Source organism: Ptychodera flava, chromosome 19 (genome assembly GCF_041260155.1).
Source record: "Ptychodera flava strain L36383 chromosome 19, AS_Pfla_20210202, whole genome shotgun sequence".
NCBI classification, from domain to species: Eukaryota; Metazoa; Hemichordata; class Enteropneusta; family Ptychoderidae; genus Ptychodera; species Ptychodera flava.
Window position 1 is genome coordinate 38835446 of NC_091946.1, and position 21367 is coordinate 38856812.

The 21367-nt window shown below is 38.1% G+C and overlaps 2 protein-coding genes and 1 non-coding gene across 3 annotated transcripts; 1 reads left to right on the top strand and 2 right to left on the bottom strand.

The window, feature by feature from the left end:
- Positions 1-2103: 2103 nt before the first annotated feature.
- On the bottom strand, positions 2104-9043 carry LOC139118310 (adhesion G-protein coupled receptor D1-like). The gene is made up of 4 exons (XM_070681567.1): positions 8924-9043; positions 7844-7885; positions 7257-7440; positions 2104-4969 (listed from the first exon to the last, which is right to left on the bottom strand). The coding sequence occupies exons 1-4, from the start codon at positions 9023-9025 to the stop codon at positions 4941-4943; spliced, it is 357 nt and encodes a 118-aa protein (XP_070537668.1). The 5' UTR covers positions 9026-9043; the 3' UTR covers positions 2104-4940.
- A 1232-nt stretch (positions 9044-10275) lies between these two features.
- Trnag-ucc (transfer RNA glycine (anticodon UCC)) lies at positions 10276-10347 on the top strand. Its single transcript has one exon. It is a non-coding gene; the product is annotated as a tRNA-Gly (tRNA).
- A 561-nt stretch (positions 10348-10908) lies between these two features.
- Positions 10909-20944, bottom strand: LOC139118745 (adhesion G-protein coupled receptor D1-like). Its single transcript, XM_070682170.1, has 12 exons — positions 20933-20944; positions 20528-20722; positions 19977-20039; positions 17133-17276; positions 16834-16895; positions 16429-16555; positions 16102-16208; positions 15223-15322; positions 12997-13147; positions 12274-12340; positions 11660-11726; positions 10909-10998 (listed from the first exon to the last, which is right to left on the bottom strand). Exons 1-12 carry the CDS (start codon positions 20942-20944, stop codon positions 10909-10911), a joined length of 1185 nt encoding a protein of 394 aa, XP_070538271.1.
- Between the last annotated feature and the right edge of the window lie 423 nt (positions 20945-21367).

Consider the following 21367-nt stretch of genomic DNA (forward strand, 5'->3'; position numbering starts at 1 on the left):
GAACATATCTTTTACTATAGGTGAGCGGACGAGTAGTGGGTGGTTTATGGAATTTAACTGTACAGCTAGTTTGCATTAAACTGCTGCTGATGTGCAGCGTGCTCGGAAGGTTACATCTGATTGGTCGATTGTAACCATTTACATCAACTTAGGGAGTCCATTGTATTATTCAATTATAGCGATAAGATTCAGCCCCCCAATTGCATAACAGCTTCCGAAGCCCAAAAACCGCCCACTACGAGTTAGCTTATCGTGTTGTACCACGAATTTGTCGAGTATCAGAGCCTTGTTTGCCCGCCGAAAGATTCGCAGTTTTAGTGCAGTATAAGTTGAAGCGTTGGCAGGAAAGAATTGAAGCGTTTTGTCACCTTGTTGAACGAAAGTATAAAAAATAATGATTGGATAAAACAAAGTTGACATGTGTTGCTATTGTAGTGCGATGACGTAGTTGAGCACCTGGTTTTATTTGAATTTTATGAATTATGTTTGATTGGTTAAATGAAATGAACAGATGTTTTCAGATCGATGTTGGAGTCACGCGTGACTCATTTGGGTTGAAAACTTTGAGCAGCAGCACACACAATTACGGAGTCGCTCTACGTATTTCGATATGGCCAAACCACTGGCTCACAGTAGTGAGGCTACCCACAATTCTCCATGATCTGTACACACGGAGATCATTCACTGAACTGAAGCAAATTTCTTCTGTACACAGAACAACTCGGTCCATATTTCAAAATTCTGGCAACGTAGTTCTGATAATCATAATTTTCTGATTTCTCACTGTGAATAATGAGAAGATCAACCCTTTTTCCGCGGAGGGGATAGCAATTTTGTAAATTTGTCGACATAGATTTTTGACAGCCATACTCTATATTTCTAGGAAACTAAGGGAATAAGTTGCATCTGTGTTGGCAAAAGAAAGGGTATTGATTTTTTTTAATGTTCGTAACAAAGGAAACTTGCATGTCTGACAGATGGTGTGATGAGACCATCTTAGTTGCTGATAACTTCATCTTGACAAGTGTGTAATTTTTAGCACCTCCAAACATCGACTTTTCATTCAATTTACCATTGAATTTTAAACATAATCAATAATTTTGGAACATAGTTTTAACAAATAATCCTGAACTTAAATTGTAAGTTAAAAATTGTTATGAAACTGATAAAATTGAAAGAGCCTTTAGCAAAAAATATGAGTGAACAAATCAAGGGGAATTGTGGGTAGCCTCACTTTCTGTGTGGCTGACATGATTGACTGGGAAATAGAAGTTCAGGGGTTAGAAGTTACAAACGCACCAATGAAGAACAAGGGAAAATTGTATCCGATGCACTTCAACCACCAAAGCCAAAGATGGAAAAGGAAAATTCTCTTGTCATGCCAGTGCAAATCACCACGATTGGAAAACCAAGCTGCACCGCCACGTTAGAGAAAGGCACTCCTGCAACTGAAACTGTAAGTATAAACAAAACAATATGTCTAGACCACATTGAGTGCGGTACTGTGTATTTGCCTGTAAATTTAACTTTTAACAAAGGTGACAGAAAACTCAACTTTCAGTTTTGACAAGTGACTTTGAAATCGTAATTTTCAGCTTCGAATGATCGTGATAACAATAACCTTTCCGCACCACAGAGTCATACTTGCAATCAATACCGTTATTTCACTGTGACCTGTAATTGATTTTAAGATGTACTTGAGAAAAATCAATTAAGTCTGATGCTTCTTCTTATTAAATTTCTTTGTTCTGTACTTGACGGTGAAATACATTTTTACTGGTGAATATGTCGCTTTGGGGGTTGTTGACTCGTCAACACGTGACTTCTTTTGTTTAAAAGTGTCCGATTTACTAATTAACCGGACAGCTTTTAACCAAAGAACTGTCCGGTTTACTAGTATATCGGACACTTTTCAAACAAAAGAAAGCCAGATGGCAATTATAAAATATTCGGTTATGGAAATTACAAAGCATGGTTAGAACAATGGGCACGAGGCGGAGAGTGGTATAACAATAATTAGAACGAAAGTGTGGAACTCTCACACGAAGCCATTATTTTGTTGTACTTGTTATTAAACTTTATTCAAGATTAAATTCTCCATATATTATATAACAACAAATAGTAATCACAGAATTAGTAAAAAGTTAAACAGTGATTAAACAATCAGTAAGAAGTTCTTTTATGTCGTAGATTCCACAACGTACCGTACAATCACAAAGAAAAACAAACTGATGTGAGTTGGTATTGAGAAAGCTTAAATCTGATAAAGTACCCTCAGTCTTTTAAAAACATCCGTGGAACATTTTACAAATACTACATCAAACATTAAAAATGAAAAGTTAACAAACTCTATTCTTTTAATTGATAAAACGTCAAAATTTATGAGAACAGAATTGGACTCTTTCAATGGTATTAAAACAATCAGCAAAGACACTATCCACAAATATTAAAAGAAGATATAGGAATATCACAACATAGACACGCAGAATAAAAATGGTTTTCGACTGTAAGAGTCAATACTTTCAATCATGAATTGGAGCATAATTTGCGATGGTAAGGTTAAGATGAAACTGTGATCTTAACCTATTTTCCATATCTTTGCATTGTCGTGTTAGCTTTTACTCAGGGTCACCGTCGTTTTGATCACGTGATCACGTATTTTCATGCATACATGCAAGGAATGATGACTCATTTTCGATTCCGATAATTTTAGAGTAAATTGGTGCGTTTTGAAAACAAGCAGCTTGTCGACAAATAATTTTCGATGCAAAGGATATTTTAACTGGTTTTGCTTTGATTATTTTATCATCATGATAGTTATGTAACAACTCATACAGCTTTCCAAACTATCTTTCCGCCTGTCCTGTCTGTTCGTCAAGTAAGTATACGACAATGTAAAACAAAGGAAGAGATAGAGAAGACAGTTAGGCGACTGAAAAATACCAACATTTAGATTTTCTACACCACGTCATAATCAGAACAGTAAAAGGGATGTCATAGAAAACAGGACAAACCTTTGTACGAAATAAATATTCGATAAATTTCGTTTGTTGGAAGGTGACGACAATGTCACCATTACAGATAGCGAACCATGAATTCAGACGACTGCACGATACCAATCAGAATTGTAAACGGCCATATGATACGACTAGATTTATCATGTCGCGCAAAACCAATAAAACATATTTTCTGTGTTCCTCATACTGCTCTAGGGGTAGAGTGAAATTTAATGCTCTGTCGGCGATAGAAATTTATCATGTTAAAGTACTGTATCACCACAAGGGAAAATGTAGGGTATGTAATGGTCGGTAATTAGATAAAGTGTCATTCTCGATCATTTCCTTCGTTAAACGTAAAATCTTTTCACATCTAAATACAAAGTTATTTATTCCAAGAATATTTAAAGAATATTTTGTCTTTTGTTCTTGATAAAAATGATAAATAGAACAAAGGCAATTACATCGAGAATCAAAAGTGATGTACATTCAATATTTTAACATTCTATAAGTTATGTGTGCAGAAGAAGTTGTGTGGTATTCATCAACACTGATAGCACATCGATCCAGTACACTCTGTATGACGTCATTTGTTCCTGCACTTCATGGCTTCACCTTTATCTTTCAAAAACTAGGATCGGTTCTGTCTGTCAATCTTTTTGTACACTTCTGCTTCCTATGCTGGTCTTGTCTAGTTTTCTGTGTCCGTTCAATTGCCTACACATACCTGTTCCTGTCTGTGCTATTTTCATATCGGTGTCTTGGCCTCTTCTGCTTATTGTCTTGTCACCCTTCAATGATATCTTTCAGTCTGAATGTCTGAATCTTTGTTCGTCCCTGTACATCAGTTCAATGTCCGCCTCACTGTCTTTGTGTAAAAGTGTATACTTCACCATATTTTAAGATAGTCTTAGAATTTTCAGCCGAAATGACTCAGTGGGTATCATATTTTATCTTTCATAGCCGACATTTCGATTCTCGCATAGCTTAGCTATTTGAATTTTGTTACCATGGCAATTTGCTTAAGGTTCAATCGCAAGGCTGGAATAAACATCACATTCGTATTCGTTTCCATGGTTACAAAATTACAGCATGAACATTGTCATATAACGAGGAAGAACCATGTTTGCTTAATAACCTTGCAGTACAAGTTCCAATAACACGTATCAGTGAATCCGAACTGAAGTTCCCACTCATTGTTGGCAATAAATTGTTATTAGGCCAGAGGAAAAAACAATCTTGCTCATCGGATTTTTTAGACCAAGGTTCAGGAGCGGCGAGCGAAATTAATAGTCATGGTATACTAACCTTGACAAAACGGAGAAATGGCAGCCAAAAATTGACCAAGTTTGTGTCGTGATTTGCAAAATTCAGACGTCGCAACAACTTGTTGACAGGGCTCAGTGCAGACACGTCGGAAGTCTCATTCAGAATCCAACATGCCCGCGAAATTCCGACGACGTGTAGGGTGCCGCCAGCAGCGGTACTAAAGTATTTGCAATGCAGAAGTATTAATTTGTCGAAATCAAAAAAAAATTCAAAATCGGGCAAAGTAGAAGCGGCGATTCCGATGAACAATTTATTTTTTCTTTCTGGCCTTACTGAGGAAAACTTAAGTAAACAGTCATATAAAATATTTGATGTTCATTAAACGGCGCCTGTAGATGCAATTTCAAGTGAGTCTCGGCTTCGTCGCGGTAGGATAAGCTTGAATTATTGCTTGCTGAACAACTGTGCACGATTACTTTCTACTGTTATGTTACAGTTAGGTTGCGAGTTATAACATTATTTAGTATCTAGAAGACAATAATAGAAAACGAACAAATAAACGTAAAAAAATGTGAAAAGGAATGTTGTAAAAATTAAACTAACGTGTATAGCACAAAGTAAGAACAAAACTTGCAAGAATTTGAGGTTAGGATTGTATCTCCATACGCATGTACTCTATTGCCACGCCGTTTTTCCACCCGTCTCTGCAAGAGTGAAAAAGTAAAATATACATTATTTGCAATTTTAATTCTGTGACGGTAAAACTTCGCATAAATTAACGTTCAATAAGATAATTCAACATCGCGAAAGCCTGACATAAAGGTTAATTCTGCAATAACGATAGTTTTTACCGTCGACAGCTGTGATTACGTGCAATGTCACAGATCACTTTGTTAACGTGCCTATACGTGTGGTGTATACAATCTACACGGGAGTGCCGTCAGACTGTCGACCTTTTCGCTTAGTTCGTTGGTTTTTAACATAAACTTAAGTAATCAGTTAAATCTTGTTCAGTGGTACAGGGTTACCCCGAAATATACAACAATAAAATACACAGTCTGGTAGAATAATACCACTTAATACAGTGGCAACATACTTAGCGCGACGATGCAATGCGTCATATCGGATGATCGTCAGGCGGTTTATACTTGAAGGACAAAAATAGTTTTTCTTGTAAACTTTTTAGAGTTTTGATTCGGGGGGGGGGGGGTCGATAAGTCCTGCCCTGAATGGGTGTTAGTATTAAAAATTGTCGTTATCGTGTTAGGAAACTCACTGATATAATTTTCATTGAACGCCTGAACAGGGAATGATACTGCTTTAATCACACGGATTGTGTTATCTAAGCTTGATGAAGTTGTTTTTGTTAATTGGTCTTCCTCGAAAACACTGCCCTCGCCGCCCATGTTCAAACATTCGAATTGCTGCTGCGAAATTTGTTTTTGGGCTGGTGCTTCATGAATTCAGGTCAGAGTTCCCGGATGAACCTATGCTGGCGCTATCGTGGTAAAAGCAATACTTTGATTTTCAGTACTCTTGGTTTGCTGTAACTATGACGACTCCGTGAATGTATACAGTCGAATATGATTAACTAGCAGAGTACATGAGCTTTGCTCAAGTGATTTACAGAAGAAATTAGACAATATTTTTATTGTCACCAGCCACACGACATATGGCTTGTACTGTTACAAGTTGACTGACAATATGGCTTTTCACAAGCCAGAGAATATAAAAAGTAGTCAGTGCCTGCAGAAAGTACTATTTATGATGTTGGTTACATTTCGAATTGGGCTTTTTGCCAACGAATAGTCAAATTGGATGGGAGTACTCTTTTAACGGTTTACTAGAAATATTGATCCTCTGTGCCATTGCAATGCTTGTATTTTGATGCCTCTCTGTTGATGGTTTTGTCTGAGGGTTGTCAGAACCAATACGTGGACGTTGGCTGTGCCATTGTGATGGTTCCGGGGAGATTCAATGCAAAGTTTAACTTTAAAGCGCTAGACAGGGCATATCAATGCTTCGAAATATTTAAAAGCCTGGTGTGGGTTTAAATTTCAGTGATTTCTCGGAACAAACTCAATTTGGCTGAGGTGTGACGCTTGGAGCGATGTCGCTCACATGGGACTCAAGGACCGTCTCTCACTTTCCCTTGAAATCGGCCACAATTTCACAAATGAAGTTGAATGTGCAATTAACATTCTCGATGGTTTTAAAACTGGCAGTGTCGTGCAAGACGTAGACCAAAAGAAAAACAGCCTTTTGACTCGAGTATTTGGGATCAAAAATGTGATGAAATGCGATGCGGTATAAAGAGGTTGAGCACCTTGGGTTTCAAGTTGAGATCTATAATTAGCCTATAAAGACCCAGGCCAGCTTGGGTATAAAAAAATTTACATGCAAATATTCTTTGTTTACTTTACAAGGTACATTGATCTGACACGAAAAAGTGATACTCTGTAATTATAAATCGATTTACAATCTCAACAGAGTCGACTTTTACCAACGGTCATGGATTTCTTCTAAAACAGTGAGGGCCCTTTGTTATATCATTGGCGTTTCCGAAAGCCGTGTCCAAATCATAGGCACTTCTACTGTATACGGAAACATTACTCACGCTGATCTTTTTACTGGCATATATCGATCAGATTTGATTTGTTTTCATATCTTTCCATTGACATTGTGCCGAATCGCGCGCAAAATTATAGCACTTCTCAAACTTTCCCGCAATGTCACATAACATAATGTGCCTTTGATATATGTAATACTTAACAAAAGTTTGGTCCGCTATTGAAATGTACATATGAAACTAATCAACCAATGCAGGTGATAGCGCGTGTGCGTTCTTGGTTTATGGATCTTCATTATCCAATCACGTGATAAACCATCATTCTCTAGGCTATCAAGCAAAATCATTGCCAGAAAATGAAACAGTGGACGGCTGTTTACCGTTTCTCTAGATCTTACGTAGATTCAAAATCCCTTTCTTACTTGGTCTCTCCTTGTCTCCGTTCATTTGCTGCGTGTCCGATATCTCCTGCTCGCTATTCCCCGAGGGTGCTACAGAGGTCAACGTCTTTTTTGATTTTGATGTAGAGAGATTGGTCGTCATGGAGGTAGAATATTCGGCAGAAGATGCCAATTTCTGTTTCTTTAGTTGCAAGGCTTTCTTTACCTGAGGACGAATTAGTCATGACAAATAAAGAAAACATTCTTTGTTGGTGGACAATTTCGATTGAAAAGTACATTGACGTCCTTCCCTATTTATGGATACTTCCTCAGCCTGTGCACTCATGTTTACTTCTACACTTCTCATAAAAGCATAATAAGTTTCAAATTAACATTGCTTGCCGAGGTAGATGTAGTGAACAGTCCTACATGGAAGCTAAAATGGTCAAATATACATCAGTTTCAATATGCAGGTCCTGGAAGATAACATAATCTGTCAGAAAAATCTAGCGTTGCACTTGAATTGTAAAGTGTTGTATCTAGGGACTGACTGTGTTTAAATGTACGAAAGTCTATTTGCTTTGGCTTTGTGAGAAGAGATCAGACACACATGAAATATTTCTACATACCTCATCATTCAGAAGGCAGTGGAATATAAACATTACGACTCCCTGAAAAAAAAACACAACGCGCATAGATCAGAGTTGCACTTTTTTCACGCAGGAAATTCAGTGTGACTACGTCCAAAACACGGATTTTCACATGTCATCTATGGTGATATACTTCATGTCATTTAGGAGTTGATACCCTAAAGCTTTGAAGATTAGAACATCATTTTTGTCTGGTCTTCAGTGACCAGATCACATGCAGTTGCTTCAACCGTAGAATTTGTGAATTGCAGACAAGAGTATCCTGCCATCGCCCTGGAGAAAAGTCACTCATTAGCATGGCACTCGATCATCTAAACAGATGATTGATAATAAGACTTCAATAGTTCAATTGTATTTCCATGATTTGTAAACTTCCACCAAACTTACAACCTACTACGCTCTTCTCGACCAAAGAAGCAACTACAAGAAGAGATAAACATTGGGAATATTTATTCTTAGCCGTTATAAAATCGGATATATTCAGACAGCCTTGCCAAAAACTGAACACAGCGTGAACGTATTAATTTTACTTTGTTCATAGCGTACAGAAAATACTCTTCAATCAATGACACTTTGTCTCGTTGACAGAGTGATGCCTAGTGGCTTCCTGGGATAAACTTGTACTTTTTTAACTTCAGTATAATTTATTCGATAAATTCACGCAATCATTACGTTTGATCTCAAATATCCTTTTCTAAATGAAAGTTAGTCAGAGTGAAAATTAGAAGACGAAAAAAGGATAAATTGCTGAAAAATGTTGTCGGAAGTTAATACTGATGAAAGTGTTTTTGAACAACGAATACATCTAAACAAAATATGAACGCCGGTCTATGTATACATACGGCGATGTGTCTGTTGTGTTTCAGTAGCATACCATTCAATAGAAGTAGAGTTGGGTGTTCTACTACAAGCTTTGCATTTTAAGCATACCTATTTGCAAGCGTTTCTTTATTTACTGTTTCACTTCAGTCAACGCCTCAGACTGTTGACCTTGACCCAAGGTCACCTCAGACTGGGGTTACGATCGACACGTCGATCACATTAGAAAATGTCACAAACCTGAATGGAGTTTAGGGTAACGAAGAGAAATTGAAAGAAGGCAGTTTGTGCGTTGACAGAGAAGACTCCGAAGATCCAAGTAAGTCCAAGAAGAGGCTGCATTACCAACGCAGCTCGTAAACCAGACCTGAAAGGACAAAATAATTCCCCTAGCTTAAAAGCGACATTTTCATGCCCTAACGTGCTCCGTTTTTGGACGACTTGTTTATCTCTTTCTATCACAACATAAAAACCATCATAGTCTCCAGCTCGTAACGACCTTCAGTACACATGACATGACCAAAGTCTAATGCAAGTGACGTCATAAAAAATGAATTAAGATGCGAAGAGGCAGACAATCAAAAAAAAAAAAACGAACGGGAAAGAAACTACAACATAAACTATAGTAGTCCTGCGTACGATGCTGTGTGTTTACGGCGTTATACGGCCTCCCATGTGGTGGGAGGCCGTACAACGCCGGGAACACATAGCATCGTACGCAGGGCTACTTTAATATCATGCTTGAACCATGGATGCAAAAAATAGAATCTATTTTTACATCCATGCTTGAACTTGACTCGGATGTAGCAAGGAGAAGAAGTTTCCATCACGGGTTTACATCACTGTAATTCGTAACCCCTTTACAGTTTAGTTAGGGCATACTTACAGATTGTTCGTACGTGTTTCACACGTGATTTATTGTGAAGAATATTTCATTTCAAGAAGTTTACGTGATGATTGCAGAGCCTCGCGGCCGCGGCATCGCTACCCGATGCGTAGACTGCGTAGAGATAGGGATTTATGCGCATGCGCATATCATTTACAGTTTTAAAGCTGACTTGCCACGTGGCTGTTAAACGCCCACAGACGGTGTCGCTGTCTCATGTGTCTGGAGGTATACCAGTATTAACATAACCACACAGACACAACGAAGTGGAAATTCTAAAGCAAGTCTTTTTAAGCAATAGTGAGCAAAATGACCTTTTAACTTATACATAGATAACATGTCTCGTAATTTTAAAACAACATTCCCCATCTTGTGACGTTAATACTTTATGGGTACAGTGTCTTTTCTAGCAGTCTGCAGTCTGCCAACCAACATCAGTGCCCGGCTTTTCCATTCGGTCGCCACACACAGAGCCCCGGCACATAGCATGGAGTGTATTACATCGGTGGCAACTAAAAGGTCATCATTGCGGTTTTTAAACAAAAGCAAATTAAACATCAATTTATTGTTTATCGCACAGATATATCAATTAGATCCGTGTGATCCCGACAGGTGGACTGGAAAGTGTGACAAGATTGGTACGCAATTCCATGGAAGAAGTGGATAGCCAATGTAAATAAGAAACCATGACAATAGTATTCAACAAGCGTTGGTGGTGTAGTGGTTAACATAGTTGCCTTCCAAGCAATTGTCCCGGGTTCGATTCCCGGCCAACGCATATTATTTTACTGCAGAAGACATTATATTGTATCAGTCGGCCTCGAACTCCGCCCAGTTAATCATTTATGTTCACTTTATGTTATTCTCGAGCTATTACGTGACTGTTTCGTGGTCAAAGTATCGTTAATTATACTTGATGTTTAAATTTTTTATGACACGAAGTCTTCCGCTCCTCTGTCAGCGTGGCTATATATGGTGTCGAATTGCTAACAAGCAGGCCTAATTTACTGCATTTTGAACCACTCTCTTACTTGGCTTATATATGGCCGAAGAAGCCATACATTTCTTATAAAGCTCTGTTCTCGGGATTTTTTCGGCTCAGAGTAGAACTACAAGATCAAACCATTAAACGTAGATATATCATGCGAAATATTGAATTTTAATACCATGGTATAGTCTACATTGAGTTTGGATATCTTGGTGCCGGTGTGGCACAGACCACAAAACATATACAAGTGGCAATACATCAACTAGTGTTATCTAAACCCTAGTATGACCCGCAGGTCAAATTATATATCTTTGTATAAATATAAGTCTAAGTAAGTCAAAGAATATATTCTCACTTTATTTTATCCCGGTTAGTCTTCTCAGCAATTGCCTTCAGTTTCATGAATGCATGCATCACAACAACCAATACACCAGTGTTGATCTGCAATAAGGACAAATCATCTTGTTTTAGTTCATAGACTGTTTTCACGGCAAACATTCCTTTCCCCATCATACAAATATTTATGAACCTGTAATATATATATATATATATATATATATATATATATATATATATATATATATATATATATATATATATATATATATATATATATATATATATATATATATATACTCTTTCGCTGTTGATTTTGTAAAACCTTTATTGTACTTTATGATCAAGATCCCAACTGGGATACGATTTCAATAAAGGCTTACTTTACTTTACTTTACTTTACAAAAAGTGTGTAAGTGGTAGACATCACTCGATCTTTGAAATTTGTATAAGTGAACAAGACATATGTATTTATACTTCTATTTTCAATATTAATGGTTTACAAATATCACATGAATGTCATGGTGAATACTGTATACAGTATAGCTCTAGTACAAATAAATCCAGAACGATATTGCATACTTGTTATCGTCCCAGTCTGTCAGCAACAGACAGTACTCATCGCAGCAGATGTGACATTCCCGAACACGTACGTTTGTCAGTTTCATGTTATTATTTGCTTTCACCATGAATTTAAATTTCTATATTCGGTGGTTAATTAAAAAGGCAATTATTGCCAACATGTACATCTAGGTGCGATTCTTACCATGAGGATGGCGAGTGCAGGACCAACGAACGCCCAGATCAGACCGCCCTCTGTCGACAGCCAACAACTGCAAAAAGTGAGGCGCATGTGCGACGATAGGTTCAAACGTGATCGTGATGAGAGGTATATGTATCAGACGTACGACGTTCAGAAACATTTTAGGATTACATTAATAATTAAGTTAAAAAGCCCACCTATTACTATGAGACAATTTTTGCCAATAATTGTTGAGATAGTACGCCCATCGAAACTTGCCTCAAGCACAGACTATGCCTAAGTAATATTTCAACAACTCTTTCAAAATCAAGATTAAAATCGGGGGTCACCGTGCAAATTTGGTTGCTTGAGTAACAAATAACCTAAGTTGAAGACTAACCTATATTTAAAATTCAAAATAGCGCGCATTCCTGTGTTAACTGCATGGAGAAGAATAAAAATTGTGATTTTCAAAAAATTAATACAGAAATGTGAAAATTTACTCGCACAAAGTGTTTTGATAATGAGTCCCAACAAGGGCTAAACCAGAAAAATACTAGAAAGAAATGAGAGTTCGACAAACTGTCCTTGAGGTGTATTCTACCTTGATCAACTATTTCATTATTTAAGCGGCTTACCTGTCTTGACTTCCATAACCAACTCTCTTGACACCGACAGACACAGACACTATTATGACAGGTAGACCTTAAAATAGAGATGAATGTACTGATGAGATATAGGCAGATATTCTTACTTCAGTGAACGACTAATAAAAAGAAAGTACAAAGAATTAAACAAATACATTCACATCCGCTTTAAATTATAATAACTAGCAACCACGGGGTTTCAATTTCCGTCATGCCAAATGTTTTAATTTTGATAAAATATTATCTGTCGCTCATACATATTCACTCCTGTTGAATTGAATTATTCATGTAGTCACATACGTTATATATATCTCCATTTTTGACTGTTACAATATTTGTATGAGACTTTACTGTAATTTTTTTATTTTGTTTATTGGTCTGTTTATGGTCGATGGTATTGCAGCCAGAGACATCTCCGCTTGTTACGTTCCACAAATCAATCAATGAACATATAAGTGCAATGCCTGTACCCTAAATGGATCTCTACACAATTTTCCCCAATAAAAGTATCTCGCCAGCATTTAGATCGGTAAATGGCTTCCACAGATTTTCATTGCAATCGTTGTTATATATAAATGCATGCCGGTTTATGTATACTGTTTGGATTTTGCTCATTGTCAGTTCGATATTTCTCTCTATCTCCACATATGCTCATCATAACCTGGCTTTTAACATATTTTGTTTCATAATTGTAAGTACACGTGACTTCCATACCCCATCCTAGTGAAACGTATACCACATTCTTGATTTCCTTGGCAGTGAATGACACAGTCTTCAAGTAAAGGTGTACTGCCTCCATCAACAACCAACAAAATGTAGCCATGAAAAAGTAATGGAGTGTAATAGCAATAATTCCACAGACATCCTGTCATGTAAAAAATGATATGTTATGTCATATTACCATGGCGATTTGTTGTGTAAACGTGGGTCTGACTTATCATGTGTTCAACGCTCTCTGTGACATAACGGTCATAGTGACTTCATGGTTAAAATGAACAAGCTGGCCTACCTGATAGAATACATCATTTCACTGATATTTTATTGGTATTGAATTTCATCTGACAACAACAAAGATAGGTGTTGTAGAGGAATCTGGTTATTATGTAAATCGTTGAGTTCATATTTTTTGAAAATATCATGTTGATGTTAGTATCGCGTATGACAAGAAATGGCTAATTTAATATCGAAAAGTCCTTATACTCGGCACCAGCAATTTGCGTATACATCGTATATCAAGATGTCTAACCAGTTATGCAACTTCAGGTGCCGCCAACTGGTAGATTTCATCAAGTTTCGTAAAATCATCACAAAACATGTTTTGAAGGCTGATATACCGATTTTACTTTTTTATTTTACCTTGACCTAAAATTTGGAGGGGAAATTAGAGCTGTTCGTAACTGCCCTCCCACTAGCATACACGGGAAAAATGCCCTCCCACTGAATTTTGACACCCAATGCCCTCCGGTATCTATGGTCTGCCCACTCCCCACTCTCCACAACAATTCAAGCTCCCCACTGCCCTCTCCCCACAACTGACATTCCCCATTGCCCACTTAAAGAGGCACTCCCACTTGGTAAAATTTTTAAAACATGTTTTTTCAATGCTAACGGTCGATATTTGACGTGGCGACTGCGCGCGGATCGCAAGATATTGATAAAAACATGTCATTTCCCGAGCGTATTTTCCACATCCCGAAGTTTTACGATCGTTTCTGATTATGACCCGAAATTCCGCGAAGGTTTATTGTTGTGCTGATTGACGATATTCTAGGGAGTCCATAATAAGTTCGAACGACGCAATTAATTTACCTACCACTGCGAAGACTTTATATATAGCATTATGCCTTTACCTCAGTTAAGTTTTTTTTAAAACTTCTCCTTAGTTCTTGTCGTTTTCATTATTCATAATCAGTTTTATTATATTTTTAACCAATACCACATAGATATCAGTTTTTACGTGTAAAATATTAGCCGCCTCTGATGACTACATTTTGTCGTCTGCCAAACAGTTACGCGTGGTTCGATACATACATAGCGGCCGCCGCGTGGTATGCGTCTATGCATACCACGCGGCGGCCGCTATGTATAAACCAAACGTAACTGTGCCAGTCACCTATGCGAATTCTGGTTGAATCAGCAAACTTTTTTTTTCGTTTTTTTGCCGAGTCAGTACGACTCAGCTTTCTCCCACGGGGCATGACCGATCACTGACGCGAGTGATACTGTGGCGTACAGCAGCGTCAGGGTAGACTCGTACTCCATAGCTTAGTCGACAACGGTCCCAGTGCCGAACTTTCTATGTTCGGAAGCTGAATTTAGGGGGGCCACCGGAATTCAAACTTTTACTTTTTTGAGGACATGTTTTTAGCGATCCGCGCGCAGTCGCCACGTCAAATATCAACCGTTGGCATTAAAAAATTGTGTTTTAAAAATGTTACCAAGTGTGAGTGCCACTTTAATGTCCTCAAGGCAATCAAAGACAGCGCAAAACCTTGAAATCAGCTAGTACTATATATATGAACATTGCGCCCCTCTAAGTTAGGCGCTTATATCTCCCCCCAAGTTCTATCAAGCACGACTTTCCCCTGCCCCACCCTCTCCGTATTTTCCGTTACCCACAGTCAAAAATTTTCTCTCCGCCCACTGAAGAAATGAAATTTCTTCCCCGCCCACACTAAATACTGACTTTTTCTCCCCGCCCGCTGATTAGTTTTGAAATTTGCCCGCCTGCTGAAAAATTGCGCACGAACACCATTTTGTACGAACAGCTTAGTTGGCGGCGCCTGCAACTTGTTATCTCATCGCACAAAAATAACTTCCCGAAGGACAAAATCGACCGCGTAAAGTTGGATGCAGAAAGTCTGAAATTGTGAGTCGTTTCAGCCACGTTATTTGTAAGATACGTAGGCCCCCTACTTATGATACGATAATCATTCTTACCTGGTTATTCGTGAATTCTCCACTCAACAGGAAAAGGGTCTGAGCAATCATCAATGCCACAGCTAAGTTGGAATGGATGATAATCCGTCGTGACTTTAATCTGAAAGGAAAGACGAATGAATCCATTATCGATGTTTCTTGAGGGCGCTATGACCTGAACGTCGTTTCGAGATGTGTGAGTTGTTGTTGTACTCCCATCAGAGTATTGCGCTTATCTCAAGCCAACTTGAGCAACCAGTAAGCTAAGGTTAGGCCATGGAAACCATTTGTTTACATGATTCTCTGTCAGCATTCAGATTTTATTTTGAGAGATTTGTTGTTCAAACTTTTGATTTATCATTCAGATTTTAATTACATCGTTCAGGAGAAGGGTAATACAATGAATACCAAGGTCACTGCATAATAGCATATTGTGATGTACTTCAAACTATCGAGCACGAAACTCAATCACCGCTTATGAAAGAAAAATGATACGTTTTTGGTCAAATTTCCACTCTAAATGTCTATCCGTGGCTTTAGAACACAGTGATTTAAGGCAGGAGTTGATGGTTTCTGATAGCAAGCATTTAGTCGAATGACGCACACACACATAAGGCCAAAGTAATTAAATTCTTTGTTTTGCGTCCCCACCCGACTTAGGTTTTTAAGGTTTTCATGGAAAAACACACACAATGTATTTAAATAGGAAATTTTGGGACATAACCGCTTAGCTTTTCTGGACTAAAATGTTGTTACAATTTTTTACTTGCTGCAATCAAATATCATTGTGTTAATTTTCTTGTGTGTGTTTTTCAGCCGCTTAGATGCGTACCTTTTCCCAGTTAGAGTGGACGCAAAACAAAGAATTTAATTACTTTGGCCTAATCAGTGACACCGTACCTAAGTGCTGCGTATGTCACGATGGTTGCTAGGAGACAGATGATTGACAGGGCACTTCCAATGATAGTTATGTACTGCATTACTTCGTTGAAAGCTGGCGGTACTTCCTGAAGAAGTAATAAGAGGTATTAAAATGAGTTGACGCAGACTGCAGGTAGAGATATTGGACGTTCATAGATACATAAGTACGCCGAATTTGTAACTTCTGACAAACAACAGAAATTACGAACCATATGCATCCTCATGTTCCTCTCTAACGGTATTTATACAATGAGAGAGAACATACATACATACATACATACATATTCTTAGGCGTATTCAACTTACCACATCAACTACTTGCATAAGGACAGCAAAATTCGTCAAATGATTGCAATGACAAAACGTATAAGTGGAGTTACTAATGCTATCGTTGACCCAACATCCGTCCCTTGACCAAACTCCGGCTGAGTCTCTTCATGAACATAAAAACAAAAAATATACATTTTTTTCAAGATTTTATCTTTGATCATTGTGTAACATGGTACAAATGCATAAGAATAAGTTATTACATGGCACATCGTATAGCATCAATTGCTATTAACGTATTATCGGAGGAAGATGAATCTGATCTCATTACAACATATGCAAATCTCTGACACGTTCATGCGCGGCAACCCATCAACCTGGCAAAGCTAATACCAAAGCACAGTGAATCAACAAACATCAAGACAATTTGTCAAAGTCACTTACCCTTCACCGTACTTCCAGAACACGCATGAACGGTTGCTTCTACCAGATACAGAGGTCTGTATCTGTATTGATAAGAGAATCAAGTCAATACAAAACATGTAACTCCACTTAACTCCAAAACCAATCGTACAAATGTCTTGAATACTGTTTATACACAGAACTTTGCTGTCCAGCAATACGAAGGTTGCACCAATCGTGAGCAAAGATACGAAACAAGGTTATTACAAAGACAACAAATTGCTGGCCAGCAAGGTTTGTCACAGAGAACCGAGGTTGATTATCAAGAGACGAAACCATACCTGTTGATTTTTCACGCCCAAGGTGATGGAAAAGTCATCGTTTAATTCCACCTTCTGGTTATACTGGAGAAGGGTCAGTGATGTCACATGACTGCCGAACGAAAAGGTAGCGTTGTCGGTATCTTCGAGTTTGTTCGAAAGTGTCTTGTGAAGAGTTTGGTAGACAACACTTACAAGGAGTACTGAAATAGGAACTTCTGTATTACTATTCTGTTAGGCTGAAAGATCCGTCGCTCGAGGGCGCTCTCTACGCTCTCCCTCGATCGACGGATCCTTCAGTGTACCATTCTGTACGCTATTATGAATCTTGTGTAAAAGTAAGAAATTATAGTGTCATAATGCAATATCTAAATCATATCAGAGCAGCTTGTCTCTTCCACTATCCTCCTCCAGTTTTACCCTTTGTCTGTGGGTATGTCCATCTGTCTGTCTGTCTGTCTGTCTGTCTGTCTGTCTGTCTGTCTGTCTGTCTGTCTGTCTGTATGTATGTCAGTTCGCATTAAGATACGTGTATCTGTCTCATCTATTCTTCCGCCCCTGTGTCTTTGTTTCTCATTTTCTCTGATAAAGGCTCTCTCTGTCTCTCATTACATTGACTACAGCACACCAATCATTGTCCTGCAGCAATAATAAATAAAATGTAAAAATCTATAGCTAGCTGAAAGATTATCATAGTTACAGTTGATAAACATGGACCAATAAAAACCGCTAGCCAAAGATGAGTAGATAGAAGAGAGGTGAGTAAAGGAGAGATGTACAGTTGCACCATACAGATGACAGAATTTATAAATCTCCATATACCGGCCAGTGGCACACTTGTTTCATTTTCATTTCACAAAGCTGGCTCCAAACCAGAGCGCATGCGCATGTAAGCCACTTTATCTGCAAACACGGTCTCTCTGCTTCAAATGGTGAATCTATATTTTGAAGGGTTTTTTCCTCCGGAAATATCGTTGACAACGCGTTCATGATGTGTGAGTGGACATTTGGTTAGCCATTGCACTTACAATTTGGATTGCCCATTTGAGTCGGCCAATTGACTGCTGACGTATGGTCCCCTGCTGTGATTATCAACCAATCATCTCTATTCGCCACACTCCCAATACGCAATTCTTTGAAAAAGGAAAAGGTTTCAAATTTCAAGTTTTGGTATAGAGATCAAGTTCTTAGCTGAATGAGTGCTAAGGTGTTCAAAACTTGCATTAAATAACTCCTAGAGCGCAACTCTTTGTATAACATGATTATCGCCGTAGGATTTCTTTGTTGCTTTAGAGGGGTGTGATATTAGATCTTTGGAGGGATGGTCAAAATGGAAAGAAACCCGCACAGCGTAAATTGTTGAAAAAACTACCATACGCTGACAGAAAATCATACCTACTTTGCAAAAACAGCAAAAAAAGTTGTTTTTATTTGACCGGGGGTGCATGCTCTACCGATTCCGAAACTCATAGAAACTAAGAAACCCCTGACATAATTCTGATCATCTCTCCTGGAATCTACAACTCCGGAGAAAGTCCAGCCCTACTAACATAAAATAGTTGACAATTATCAACATTAAGTCTATAAATAAGACAGGGTTAACCTCAATCACATGTTCACTCACTGTATACTTGATATGTGTGCATAGAGATACGCCAGTGTCGTCACTGTAGATAGGCCATGGAATTCCTCAATACACATTCTATGCACAATGTACTTGACATTTGCACATATGTGTACTCACATACTCAACCATACTCATTTTCTACTGAGTTATGTGTGCTATCTTCCCTTCACATTTAAAACTTTACAATTCTCAATATCACACAACTTATCACAATTAACATTTCAACTTTTTTATCCATAATAGACATTTATGCTGTCCTTCCACCGTCCGGCATGGATAAAGAACGGTTCCACAATAATAGCGTAACCATAATCAATAAACGTCGTGGCGTAAAAGATAAGATTCCTGGCAAAGACGAAGCTTTGTACCCCTTGATATAAATATATAGCAGTTTTTACCAGACTTTCCATGAAATGACGAGGTGATCATTTCATCAAAGAGCCAGAGATTGTTGAGTTACAATACAATATAGGTACAACACGGATTGAAATTGATGTAGACGTATATTGCATCTCAAGTGTTAAACCCGACATTTTGAGGTTCAGAAATCACAATTTTATCTTAGGCCCAGCCCACCAAACAGTGAGAAAGAATTCAAGCAGACATCAAAAGATACAATTTCATCCTACACCACATTTTATAACCTGACTTAAAAAATTGTCATCTTTGCAATCTTTGTTATTAAAAAGTAAAATGCCAATAACGATGTAAATATTACATGTTCTTCGTTTCACCGATGGCATAGATACAGTTCCTCACATACCTAGGTTCTTTGTAATCAATGTTGTATGGGGATTAACTTTTGCAAACTCCATTCCAAAATTCTCCAAGCTGTTCATAATACTGTTTTCTGTTCGTGAGATTTCCTAAAACCAGAGAAACACCCGTCACGTGACATGAGTATCTTACAAGTTTCCAATTATACTTTTGTCTCCAGCTTTTTCTATATTGAAACGTTCATGAGTTCCATATCAGAGAGTGCAGACCAGTCTTGCACTGACCCGCGCACCGATTCGTCAGTCAATGGAAAAAAATGTGATCGCATGACAATAGTAAAGTGCTTTAAGAAGATCTGGTTTGATACGTGTTTTAAAAAATCCGCAATCATATGGCCTAATGACTTCAATAACGATCTACTGCCAGAGCAGTTCAAATCGAATCAGAATGAGTCGACAAGACCTTGCTAAATGATACTGGTTAGATGTATAGTCACGTGATCGATTCGTGCGAAATCTCACCTGACTTTTCAGAATGTTTTCGTTCTTCTCATCCAAAACACTGCTGCAGACTTCTACAAAACTCTGTGAACGGAAATATTTAAATTACATCAATAAAGAAGAAACTCAACCATTTATATCCAATGATGGCTGCAAACCCTATTGCTCATATCAAGCCATGGCCACTTATTTTATTTTGGCCTGATGAGACCTGAGCCGTGGGCATTACTGTTATAGAATTCGTTGCCGAGACAACTTTTGAAATAATTTGAAATGCGACTTTGAAAAATGCTTCCGTTATTACATGTATATCATACCGGTATATTGATGTAACAAAAGCAGCGATCTGATTGGTCGGGACGTGAAAATAACCGTGGTATATTTGCGATATAGCACGGTTGGCACACACGGGCGAGCTCTCGGAAAGGGCAAAAATCCTTTTTTGACGTTACATGCCAGAATTTCAATACACTGTTATGATGCAATAGCAATAATCCACACCCAGCGACCAGTTGACCAGTCAACGACATATTCTCGGTCACGATCAATAAACAATATCAAAGTATAACAACCTCAGCAATATTATCCTCCTTTGCGCACGTCAATGCTAAAAGGTCTATAATTTCTGTCACGTGATCGAAATCCTCCAACTTCATTTGGTAATCTTCTGATAACGTGACGGCCAATGCACCTGTGAGGGCGTCGTGGATCGTATCGACGTCAGTTTCATCAGTGAAACCCCTGACCTCGGCCAAGATATCCCGAAGCTGAAAATTTAAAAATTAGAATGATTATTAAATTACACCTAGTAGACATATTGAGCATCAAGCAACTGACGATTCAAGTACATTTTGTAAATTAAACATACAAACCAAACATATGCATTATCTTTCAAAATTTCCATTTTCCTGGTAGGTATCCTGTTAGGTATCTCATTCTGAAGGAAAATGTAATTTCCTGAATAGAAAACCTATTACCAAAAATTCCATTTTGCTTGAAAGAGAACTTAAACTGTATGCTAACAGTTGTCCTTTTGAGTGAAAGAATAGCAATTGGAATCAAACTATGAAATAACTTTGGAGTAAGTTCCCACACACACTTGGACGTACAAAACCCTCGTAAAATCATATTGTATTACTCTCATTCAGAATTCTCAGCTGAGCCTTTGCACAGAGTAGAGGTATAGTATAAGACAAATACTACTATAGGAAGGCCATTTCACTCACCGTGTTAAGGCCTTGTTGAATCGTCGTTGTTACATATATCTGTTCTGGTTCCTGTGTTTGTGTTGCTACTGGCTGCTGCTGTTGCTGTGTTGTTGTAATTGCGTCCGTCACATCGATCACTTGTTCCTCTGAAAAAAGATAAACAAGTATCACCTCGCTATACCTACAAGTAATGCTAAGATGGTT

Coding starts and splice junctions, on each gene's coding strand:
- LOC139118310 (XM_070681567.1), bottom strand. CDS start 9,025: ATGCAGCCTCTTCTTGGACTTACTTGGATCTTCGGAGTCTTCTCTGTC. Junction 7,886..8,923: donor TTACCCTAAACTCCATTCAG/GTTTGTGACATT, acceptor TTTTTTTTTCAG/GGAGTCGTAATGTTTATATT. Junction 4,970..7,256: donor CGGAGACAAGGAGAGACCAA/GTAAGAAAGGGA, acceptor TCACTCTTGCAG/AGACGGGTGGAAAAACGGCG.
- LOC139118745 (XM_070682170.1), bottom strand. Junction 16,556..16,833: donor TTCTGGAAGTACGGTGAAGG/GTAAGTGACTTT, acceptor ATGTTCATGAAG/AGACTCAGCCGGAGTTTGGT. Junction 11,727..12,273: donor GGTTATGGAAGTCAAGACAG/GTAAGCCGCTTA, acceptor CACTTTTTGCAG/TTGTTGGCTGTCGACAGAGG.